A 12,828-nucleotide genomic window follows, 5' to 3' on the forward strand; every position below is an offset into this window, starting at 1 on the left:
ACACAAAAGATATGAAAATGTCACACTTGGGAACGCATCTCATTATTATTGCTTTATTTTAATGATAATGATTTGCAATACGATGATTCACCTTACATTTTAATATTGGAGGACACATTAACGTCGTTATTTGAGGCTTTACTGTACTCTATTTGTCTTATTTCGAAAATTAACGGACTGTTTTCTAGGCCGAGGTCCGGGCTTACAAGTACCCCTAAGTCTCTTTCTCAAGTCGACTTCTCTAAGTTGATGTTGTTAAGGCTGTATACATCGACAGTACTGGGTATTTGTTTTTCCAATATTAAGTACGTTGCACTTGCTGGTGTTGAATTTCATTTGCCATTTTGCTGACCACTCCTGCAGTTTATTTAAATCCTCCTATAGTGCATTTGCTTCCTGCCCTGAATTAATCTGCCGCCCTATTTTAGTGTCATCCGCAACTTCATTATTTCACTGCTGATCCCAGTATCTAGATCGTTTATGTAGATTATGAAGAGTGCACCCAGTACTGACCCCTGGGGAACCCCACTAGTTACACAGCCCCACTCGGATTTAAAACCATCTACGCTGACCCTCTGTTTTCTATCGGTGAGCCATGATTTTATCCAATTTAAAACTTTCCACTCGATACCATGAGCCTTAACATTTCTCAGAAGCCTTTGACGCAGTACTCTGTCAAATGCTTTGCTAAAGTTTAAGTAAATAACTTCATAATTTTCCTCCTTATCTACTACCTCACAGACTTTCCTAAAAAACGTCAGCAGATTTGTAAGACAAGATTTTCCCTTTGTAAATCCCTGTTGAGTCGTAGATTAATTTGTTTTTCATAAAATGCGATTGGGTGCTATTTGCTATAATTGATTCAAGAAATTTCCCCACTACTGATGTCAAGCTAATCAGTCGGTAATTTGACGCTGATGCTCTGTCTCCCTTTGTGAGCATGGGTACTACATTTGCCTGTTTCCACAAGTCTAATGATTTTGTAAATAAATTTATGAGGGGTCCGCTAATCTGTTCCTTACACTCTTTCAAAACCCGAGGGAAAATTTCATCTGGCCCTGGGGATTTTGTCTTCTTTAATTTATTTATCTTCTTAAGAACATCCTCTTTTCTAATAGTGATATCCTTTAATTTCTCTTCTTCATTTCTCCTAAATACCAGTTCCACTTCTGGCATTTCCTCATGAATTTCTTGTGAAAACTGATAAGAAGTAGCTGTTTAATGCTTTGCTTATTCCTCACTATCATCGATCACTTCCCCTCTCTCTGACTTTAAAGGCCCACTTTGTTCTTGACCTTTGTCCTATATACCTGGAAAAATCCCTTGGGATTCTCCTTGGATTCTCTTGCTATCCTGATTTCGTAGTCCCTCTCTGCCTTCCTTACATTTTTCTTAACATTCGTAGATTGTTCATTATACCTAACTCTGAGATGCTTCTCCCTTCCCTTTAATTTCTTATAAATTCCCTTCATTATACCTATGTCATGTTTAAGTTTTTTGGTCATCCACCTTGGCTCATTCTTATTTGACCTAATTTTTCTGTATGGTATATATTGTTCCTGTGCTTTACATAGTATACTAGTGAATTTAGTACAGTACTTAGGTACCTTCTTAACTCTTCATAATCCGCCAATCGAAAGTCTGGGTCTCTGACCATATTGTCATTATTTTTCGTTTCCCAATTTAGGGTAAACCTGATTTCTCTGTGATCACTGTTCTCTAGTTCTCCCCCTATTGTGATATCTTTGATAATGTTTTCTTTATTTGTTAATACTAGGTCTAATATATTGTCACCTCTAGTAGGTTCTGTAATTAGTTCTTTTAAATAATTGTTCTGTACTGAGTCTAGGAAGTCTTCAGATTCATAGTCACCTATAATGTTGTCCCAGTCAATATTTCTGAAGTTGAAATCCCCCATAATGCACAAGTTGTTGTATCTTCCTGCCATATGGGCTGAGCTGCTTCTTTCCCAAGACCTGGGGGGCCCTGTAAATCACTCCCATAATTATTTTTTCTCTTCCTTCCGCAATTTATACCCATACAGACTCAGTTCCTATTTCACCCTTTATTGTATTATTAATACAACATTTTAATGTATACCTGATGAAGAGTGCAACCCCTCCCCCTTCCTACCTTTCCTGTCCTTGTGAAAAGGGTTGTACCCTTCTATGTGGTACTCTGATCAAAAGTGCTTGCTCGCCCGATTCATCCAAGTTTCCGTGATTGCTATGACGTCTACATTCTCGGTACATACAACCGCTCTTAGCAAATCTATTTTATTTCTAACGCTCCTACTGTTTGTATAGTATACATTTAAACCTACCCTTCCCTGGTCCTGTTTTACCCCTTGTCCTGAGTAATCAATTTTACTCCCCAGGACCTGCATGTTTTTTTTACTCCCACTTACCTTGACATCTTTCTACTGGCAAACACCCTTTGGAGTGACAATTTCATGCTCCAGGGATGCAGACAACGTCTTTACCCCCGCGCGAGACAATTGTACCCCGTCACGACTGTACAGGTAGTCGTTGCCATAGAATGGTCGCCAGTTATCAATGAATGCCCAACCATTGCTTGCCCTGGACAGTCATTCACCGCCTACTCCTCTTCTAGGCAAGACACCACATACTATCAGGATCCCTCCCTCCATCTCTAACCTTCCCTAGCACCTCCTTATACCTCCTGAGAAGTTCCTCACTCCTAACCTTTCTTATGTCGTTGCCTCCTACACTAAGACACCCTACTAGTTTGGTACCCTCCCTTGACAAAACCCTATCCATCCTCTCAGCAACATGCCCTATCCCAGCCCCAGGAAAACACACCCTAGTCCTACATTTCCTATCTCTTTCACAAGAAGTCCTATCTAAGAACCTCACCTGGCTGTCCACAACTACCACGACCTTACCACTGGGCAGGGTTTGACCAACTGCTCTTTTCTCTCCTGCCACCACACCACCCTGCCTCTTCTCTTCCTCGCCAGCTTCTTCCAACACTTGATAGAGGTTACTACAATCCACACCCTAGTCAGCTTTCTTGATTCTGATCTTAGTCCCTTTGTAGACAACCACTCTCCACTCCTGCTCCTCCTGACTCTCCTTCGTAGGTCAAGACACCCATCTGAAGGAGTTCAGTCCTGAGGGTATCATTCTCCCCCTTTAAAACGTCCATCTCTCTCCACAATTGCTCCAACTGACTTAACAGGGTGGCTGGGTTGGTCGTCTCTCCCCACACACCGTCCTTCTTCCCCCACAACACAGTGGCCCACGGCGGCCAATTTCTATGGTCACTAACACGAGCACACAGGGGCATGTCCTTCTCCAAGACTACCCCAGGCTGATATAACCTGCCACAGACTACCCCAGGCTGATATAACCTGCCACAGATTACCCCAGGTTGATATAACCTGCCACAGACTACCCCAGGCTGATATAACCTGCCACAGACTACCCCAGGCTCATATAACCTGCCACAGACTACCCCAGGCTCATATAACCTGCCACAGACTACCCCAGGCAGATATTACCTGCTACAGACTACCCCAGACTGATATAGCACACTGACCAACAAGTTCTGCAGAAAAAGGTGAGAATTTAGTCATGTGTGTACTGTAATTATGGTGTTGAGGGATAACATTTGTAATTTTATTCAAGTAAATATTCCATAAGAAGAGCTGTAGATCACTTAACTTAACCTCTTGAGTACAATTACCTTTGGCCTGACCCAACACCAGACACTGTAGTATGAGAGATCGCACCACTTCCCCACCTGTTACTACAGGTATACAGTACTGGGGATATAGATTCATAGAAAACCCAAGATGTATTTGAATTAGAAGACAGTAAACTGAACTCTCAATGTGTACATTATGAATACAGTACCATTATATCCCCACAGATTCTACTGCTATAAAGATCATCAGGTGCACAATGCTAAATAATGATAGTTACCAAAATGTTGGAAGTTGTCCAGTCATTTTTCACCAAGATGTATTTAAGACCGACTGGCTCACCGACCCATCGACAATATGACCGAACTCCCAACAGGCCAGTCCGTCACTGGGTGACGATGTGTCATAAACCCTGATTAGCTGTAATTAAACCTTTGTAATTACTTTTAGAATATTTTCATTATACACAAGTTGATTTAGTCACTTGTAGTTTTCATTTATAAATTGTACTTTTATGAGAATATTATCTCAGGCAAAATATTTTGTTTCAGGTACTGTGATGTCACATCTCAAGACCAGGTGTAACTAAGTAGAAGTTCACAATGTCAAGCAGAGATAAAAAGTTCTCCTGTGAGGAATGTGGCAAACAGTTTTGTTTAAAGTCTACTCTTCAGACACATTTACTTGTACACATTGGTATGAAGGAGTTTGAATGTGAGGAATGTGGGAAACATTTGTCATCTAAGAGTAATCTCAAGAGACACATTCTTGGACACAGTGGAATAAAGGAGTTTAAATGTGAGGAATGTGGGAAATATTTTTCTCGGAAGAGAACTCTCAAGATACACATTCTCGTACACAGTGGTATAAAAGAGTTTGAATGTGAGGAATGTGGGAAATGTTTCTCACGGAAGGGTCATCTCAAGACGCACATTCTTGGACACAGAGGTATAAAGGAGTTTAAATGTGAGGAATGTGGGAAAAATTTTTCTCAGAAGAGTCATCTCAAGACACACCTTCTTGGACACAGTGGTATAAAGGAGTTTAAATGTGAGGAATGTGGGAAACATTTTTCTCACAAGAGTCATCTCAAGACACACATTCTTGGACACAGTGGTATAAAGGAGTTTGAATGTGAGGAATGTGGGAAACATTTTTCTCAGAAGAGTACTCTCAAGACACATATTCTTGGACACCGTGGTTTAAAAGAGTTTGAATGTGAGGAATGTGGAAAATGTTTCTCCCAGAAGAGTACTCTCAAGACACACATTGTTGGACACAGTGGTATAAAAGAGTTTAAGTGTGAGGAATGTGGAAAATGTTTCTCCCAGAAGAGTAATCTCAAGACACACATTCTTGGCCACAGTGCTCTAAAAGAGTTTGATTGTAAAGAATGTGGGAAATGTTTCTCCCTGAAGAGTAATCTCAAGACACACATCCTTGGACACAGTGGTATAAAGGAGTTTGAATGTGAGGAATGTGGAAAATGTTTCTCCCATAAGAGTGTTCTCAAGAGACACATTCTTGGCCACAGTGGTAAAAAGGAGTTTAAATGTGAAGAATGTGGGAAATGTTTCTCCCGGAAGAGTACTCTCAAGGACCACATTCTTGGACACAGTGGTATAAAAGAGTTTGAATGTGTGGAATGTGGAAAATATTTCTCCCAGAAGAGTAATCTTAAAACACACATTCTTGCACACAGTGGTGTAAAGGAGTTTGAATGTGAGGAATGTGGAAAATGTTTCTCCCGGAAGAGTACTCTCAAGACACACATTCTTGTACACAGTGGTATAAAGGAGTTTGAATGTGAGGAATGTGGGAAATGTTTCTCCCAGAAGGGTCATCTCAAATGTCATAAACTTGTGCATGAAAAAACACAGAATTCAATAAATGTTTGAATGACTTTAAGAGAAGGTAAATGTGACACATAAACTTGAATACAGTAATGAACATCAATATAAAATAGCTTGAACAAACTCTATGAATGTAGCAGAAATAAAGAGGAGTGTCAAATGCCACTTTTATAGATATTAAATACAAGTTATAATTATCTGCTGTTATGAGGTAAATTTCTTCTACCATGGCCTTAGTGTAGACATTTGGTGTTGGTTAAATATCCCTCATAATAATACTCCATTTTGTTTCATCAGCCATTTTAATAAAGTTATTTACAGTATAGTAGTAAGCAAAAGTTAAACTTATTGTCTATGTACTTAAAATTTAATCTTCACTGGATAAGATCTGTTGAACATTGATGAACTCTCATTTACTATAATTTGTGCATCAATAGTTGTGTCTAGTGTGTACGTCTGTCTTTATTTACACGTCATGTAAGTTTTATACACAAGTACGTACATTAACACAGGTAGTAAATCATCTTGGTAAAGTAGGACAGTGGTGGTAGACTATTGTTATAATGAAGGTGTTGTCATTATCTCACAGAAACTCTTCAATCTCTGTTGAAATTGTACGTAAATATTTGATAAGTTTTGCTCAACTCTGACTAGATATTTTGATATTTTATCTTGACTAAAATGGTTGGTAGTTTTGATTCGTGTTCAAGTTTTAAATATATTCTTTCATCACTTAGAGATATATGGCACCATTGTCTGGTAAATAATGGTTAGGGTTCATATATAGTACCTGGTGTTATGGGGCAGATGAACTTTAACACCTCTTAACTGTATATAATATCATGTTTAATATACAAGTGCTCCCCGACTTACGACGGGGTTAGGGACCCAAATCCAGGTCGTAAGTCCAACATAGATTAAAAAAAAAAAAAAAAAAAAAAAAGTGAATTTAAAAAAAAAAAAAATCTATAATGAAATACAGTACACTAAAAGTAATAAATAATGAGGAATGGATACAGTGTGACTGAGCACTTACCTTAAATGTAGTCAGCTGAACGCACACAGGGCCCCCATAATTTTCTATTTACGTACAGGATACATGGAGACCATATTAATTGGATGAAGCAGAAGAGGAGTTAGGGCTGGGTGGGGCATCAATGTCACTTTCTTCAGACAGGTTTATGTGCTGTGGAAACTTGCTGGTTGAAGGTATTGGATCATCTTGAGGGAGTGAAGAGGCAGCACTGGTGGGGCATGAGGGGACAGGACTGGGGGACTTCTTGAAACAGATGTCCAATTTAGACTGCACAGTTTGCTTTTTCTTTTCATTATAAATCTCCCTGTAGCAAGCAAGTGCATCTTGGACCATTCTGTCAACTTTGGCATAACGCTCATAATTTTGATCCATGCCATCAAACATTTTCATTTCTTTATTAATTGTAGCAAATGCCTCTGCCATATGTTTCACTGAAAACTTTTTGGGGGGTGCAGGTTCTTCTTCTACATTTTGTCTCTCTTCTTCCTCTGCAATTTTCTGTGCATCTAGTTCAATAAGATGCTCGTTACTGAGCTCTTCTGCTACATTTTCAACCAACTGTCCAACATCTTCATTATCAATTTCTAACTCCAGCTGTTTACCTAACTCCACTATCTTGTTACTAATATCCGAAATAACTTCATTTTCATTAAAGCCTTTAGAACTGTTCACATATCTTTTCAGGATTTTCTTCCATATTCCATTCATGCAATGTTTTGTAACCTGATCCCATGCTGCACTAATGTTCTTTATACATGACAAAATGTTGTACTCCTTCCAAAACTCTGAGCGTTTTCTCACCTTCAGTAGCAGCAACAGCCTGAGCGAAGGTTGTGCGTAAATAATACTCTTTAAAGGCAGCAATAGCACCTTGATCCATGGGTTGGATGATAGAGGTAGTGTTAGGTGGAATGTACACTACCTTAACATCAGGGTGCATGTCGTCCAGGTGTGGTGGGTGTCCCGGAGCATTATCCAAAATCTGCAAAATCTTGAATGGAATCTGTTGTTGCAGACAATACTCCTTGGCTTGTGGAATGGAACAAGTCATGAACCAATCCTCAAACAGTACTAGGGTCATCCAGGCTCTCTTATTACTGCGATAAAACACTGGCAGTGTGTGCTTGCTGACATGTTTAAAAGCCCTGGGGTTCTCTGAATGATAGATCATGAAAGGCTTTACCTTGAAACCAGCAACATTCCCCCCCCCCCAACAGAAGTGTAATTCTGTCCTTGAATGCCTTGAATCCTGGCATTGTTTTCGCCTCTTTGTGGATGTATGTCCGCTCAGGCATGCGCTTCCACAATAATCCAGTCTCTTCCACATTGAATATTTGCTCAGGCAAATAATTCCCTTCCACAATCACTTCATCTAACTCCCTTGAAAGCTTTGGCAGCACCAACATCGGCACTAGCTGCCTCTCCACTCATCTTAACATTGTGTACTGTAGCGTTTTTTAAATCTATCAAACCACCCATGACTTCCTGTAAAGGTTTTATCACATTCATATCCTGCCTGCTCCTTCAGGCTTTGGAACAGGCTTCTTGCTTTAGCCTGTATGGTTAGAAGACTTAAGGGTACACGCTTCTGTATCTGGTCTTCTATCCATATCACCAATAATTTTTCCATATCGTGAATAGGACTTTGTTTTTTCTTTGATATTATAGTTCCCTTTATAGGTGTTGTTCCTTTCACTACATCACGAATACGTTCCTTGTCCTTCAGAATAGTGGATATAGTCGAGTGTGAGAAACCTAGGTCGCTTGAGATTGTTGCTGCTGTTTTTCCATTCTCATGCTGTGTTATTATCTTCATTTTCATCTCAAAAGTAATTGCCTGTATCCTTTTCTTTGGAACACCACCAGCACTCTCACTTTTACTCTTTCCAGTCATTATAAAGTCAATTAAATACGATAATAACGAAAGTTCACAGCACGATCAGTATAGGATACGATAGCCAAACACAAACTCCACTGAGTGAGTGTACCCATGAGGCGACCCGAGGCGCGCCACCCTCTCGCCTGGGACGGAAACATTTTGGTATAGAAAATGCGCGCGTCATTTCAAAATATTTTTGGTCACGACTGCCGCGGTCGTATGTCCCGACGGACGTAAGGTCAGAGCAGGTCGTAAGTACCAATGGACGTAAGTCCATGCGGTCGTAAGTCGGGGACTAGCTGTATTGCTCAGTAAGCATCTTGTACCTTAGTTAGGTAACTCTTGGTTATATATAAATTCATACTTGGGCAGTCATTTTCTTAAACTAGCCAATGCCGAAATGTCAAACTCTGTGTTAAAATTTGTTTTTTTTATCATGTCAAGCAGAAGACTTGTTTAAATTAACATACAGTATTTAGATATTTGCTGTTCTTATATACAACTTCTCCTAATACAGTACTGGCATGCTACAAGAATGGCATTAATGATGTGTACATGAATATAGAGTTTTATGTGAATACTATGTACTGCATACATACATTAGTACAGGTACCTATAATCTCTTGTGACTCTTATTACAGCTGCATATCGTTCACACTCACCGCACTAAGGGAGTATCTAAGTTTTCTATTGGGTACTGTCACAGAAAACCGTTAACACTCTGAAGAGGTAATTTGTATGTTGTATTATACCAGTGTCTGTGTATATAATGTTAAGTGTGTGTACTGATAGTATTAAGGGAGAACTTAAGGTGCTGTTGTATTATACCAGTTTCTGTGTATATAATGTTAAATGTGTGTACTGATAGTATTAAGGGAGAACTTAAGGTACTGTTGTATGTTGTATTATACCAGTGTCCGTGTATATAATATTAAGTGTGTGTACTGATAGTATTAAGGGAAAACTCAAGGTACCTATATGATGGATGAGAAAGCCCAATTGGTACATACTAGTGTAATACCTGTATTGTGCATAAGTGTGTCCGTGTGTGAGGGTTATGGTATTTACGTCTGTGTACGATTAGTAAACATAGTTACCTCAGGTGTCAGATGAAAATATGTGAGAACAATGATCTGGGAAAAGGACAAATGTATCAGACATATGTGAAGTGTTGGGGTTGACCCATAAATTATACTCCAAGGAAAATATCTTGTGTACCTCGGTGTGAGCTTAATACACATCGTTACCCCACGTGACGAATAGCCACGGACAGTGCAGTGATTCAATAATCTTATGAACGTGGTAAACAATTGCAAAGTGTGGGGGATGACCCATACATTGGGAATAATGTAAAGTGATGTGGATATACCCAAGCCCAGAACCAAGGCCCTTGTGTGTGCTGGCACCTGAGGGCCACAGTTTCCAGGTAATGAGATATTTAAAGAAATTTACCTAAACCTGACAAACCAGACACTTATTGTAGTATGTAATTATAAGGCGTAAAGTCATAATATAATATATGTAAGTGTATGTGTGGGGGCCAGTATAAAGACATGGTTATTTGTAAACATTGGCACCAGTAGGCCTACGTCCACGGAGGCTCTCACTCTGTATCTCCGGGAATCTTACAGGGACAGGTGTACATGCCTGTGTGTGAGCGGTGAGGACCATGGAGAGAGACAAGTTAGGTCGGAGGGAATGCCCGGCCTAGTGACCACTGTGGTACTTTGAGGAGCCCACTTGGTGTTGTGGGTAATGCCCAGGACCACTGTACAACCTCCCCTAAGGATCTCTGGATAACTCACACTTTCATTACCCTGGGTGTGGAGATGTGTTGGAGCTACTTTGAGGTGCTCACTGTTGCTACTTTAAGCGACCTAATGCTGCAGTCCTGATATGAATGTCTGTGAAGGATCTCATCTTCTAACAAGAGTAGAAGGTAAGATGGGTGTACCTTGGTGCTAATAATAAGCTGTATGTATTGTTACTCTATTCAGGTGCTATTGGGTGTTCGGTGAAGGAGTATCCTAGGTGAGGAGGTCACTTATTTTGTATGGAGAAGAAGAGACCTTAATTTATGGGAGAAGGTCAGTTATTTTTGTGTGGTGCAGTGACCTTAGTTGCTTTGTGAAGGTCACCTATTTTTGTATTGTGACAGAGTGCAATATTTTTAATATGTCTAAAATAAATTAGTTAAGACTACTGGTTGGTGTTTCATCCTTTCTTCCACCCTTAACTTTGATTTATGAAAAACACAAACTCACACTGCTAGACTAAACTCACATTGTTAGATTAAACTCACACTGTTAGACTAAAATCACACTGCTAGACTAAACTCATACTAGTAGACAAAGCTCACACTGCGAGACTAAACTCACACTGCTAGACTTCTTTGCCAGCTCCCCAAAGAACAACTACACATACTGTCCTGTGGTCTGGTGGCAGTGACCCTAAGTTAAGAAGTAAACCCTAGTATCAAGTGACCAATTAAAGGGCAGTACCAGGTTGACAACCCCTTATCCAAAATTCTGAAAACTGAAAGATTTTTGTGGAGCAAAACTTTATTATTTTTTTTCCAACAGGGATTAGCCCACCCAGGCACAGGTCACTGACCCACTTTGTTGCCTGGGGGCGAAAATGTAATAATAACTATAATAATAATACAGTGATACCTCAGTTAATGAAACTTCGGTTCACGAATTACCTTCCATAAGAATCTTCAACTCGGTTAACGAACAGAAATTCGGTTAATGAAATCTTTACGAAATCGTGTCAACATGTTTTCGGCTGCTCACCAGCTGGGGTATTAGTCCGCCAATACAGTAATCGGTATTAGGGCTTAAATTCGTTACCATTTGAGCAAATATCAAGAAGGTTGAACTATTCAATAATTTTCCAAGTCTTCTATTAAATTTTTTAGTCATTTTAACAATTATTTAACATAATTGAAGTACAGGGAACTAGTTTTTAGCGTGCCAAACAGCCACTTGACTCACCCAGAATAGTGTCAGTTTGTGTCTGCTCAGTGGAGGAAGCATCTTGCTTGAGACTCTCTTGATCATAAACTATTTTTACAGTTTTACAGTACAATTATTGGTCATTCTGAAATTTATTTTACATATTGACAATATACAGTGCAGTGCAGTGTTGATTTAAAGATAATAATCTTGGATTACACCAAGTGAACTTAAAATTTTATGGGTGAAATGGCTGCATGAAGCATGGGGTGATTTCTCTTCCACCCCACTTGCTTCTCTTCTCCCTTCTCCTTCACCTCTACTTCTAATTCCCATCATCATCATCATTAACCAGGAGCCTTCTACATACACACCTCAAAGTAAGTGTACTTTACTGCATTTATTTTTAGTTTGTATGTAATTTTCGGTGAGCTGGAACCAATTACCCAAAATCCCATTGAAACAATGGTTTTGGTTAGCGAACGACCTTCTGGAACGAATTGTGTTCGTTAACCGAGGGACCACAATGATAATAATAATAATAAAATAACAATAAAATTAATAATAATAATAATAACAATAATACTGCAATAATAAAATAATAATAATAATAAAGAAATACAAGAATGAAAACCAGATCAAAAGTGATAAACACGACCTAGACCTATGAATTATTATTATAATTATTCTTATATTTTCGCTCCCCAGGCCCCAATGTGGGTCAGTGACCTGTGCCCGGGTGGGCTGATCACAAAAAAAAAAAAAAAAAAAAAATGAAATCGGAAACGCATCTGGTCCCAAGGATTTCGGATAAGGGATTGTCAACCTTACTATATACACTTTATGTTTGGCCATGATGTGCCCCAAACATAAATATCATACAGAATGAGATATAAATATTTAAACTATTGCTGAATATTTTATTTTGTGACAACCCCAATATTGTAGAACATGTGTACAATAGGACATGATAGTGAGAGGTACTCAAACACCCTTCTCATGTGTGTCTCGTGCCAACAGGACATGAACCCAGGACGTAATTTTGTGAGGTACTTGTCATTAAAGAATAATTAGTTATTAAGATAATTGTTATTTAATCATTATTAACTTTATATATTATATTTATTTATTTTTTAATAATTATTTTTCTATAATTGTGTAGCATTCTGTATGTGGCCAGTTGTCAAATTTCTCTATGTTTGTCTATTTTCTCATTGATAGGCTCACATACATACGTACATGTAGGAGATCTCGCACTCAGGATGGAGGTAAGAAGTGAACCAATTACCCAAAAACCCATTGAAACAATGGTTTCGGTTAACGAACTTTTAGGTTGAGCGACCTTCTAGAGTTGGGTTAGATTGGAATCACTGTACAGTATTAAGATGTCTTGAATAAAATAGCTAAGGTTACTCATTGTTTTTTTGGTGTGATTT

At 39.0% G+C, this 12,828-nt stretch overlaps 1 protein-coding gene across 1 annotated transcript; it reads left to right on the forward strand.

Annotated features, from left to right (window-relative positions):
- Positions 1–4,472: 4,472 nt before the first annotated feature.
- Positions 4,473–6,218, forward strand: LOC121878240 (gastrula zinc finger protein XlCGF7.1-like). Its single transcript, XM_042384336.1, has 2 exons — positions 4,473–4,531; positions 4,749–6,218. The coding sequence occupies exons 1-2, from the start codon at positions 4,473–4,475 to the stop codon at positions 5,563–5,565; spliced, it is 876 nt and encodes a 291-aa protein (XP_042240270.1). The 3' UTR covers positions 5,566–6,218.
- The last annotated feature ends 6,610 nt before the right edge of the window (positions 6,219–12,828 follow it).

Source organism: Homarus americanus, unplaced genomic scaffold (genome assembly GCF_018991925.1).
Source record: "Homarus americanus isolate GMGI-L3 unplaced genomic scaffold, GMGI_Hamer_2.0 scaffold27466, whole genome shotgun sequence".
Lineage (NCBI taxonomy): Eukaryota > Metazoa > Arthropoda > Malacostraca > Decapoda > Nephropidae > Homarus > Homarus americanus.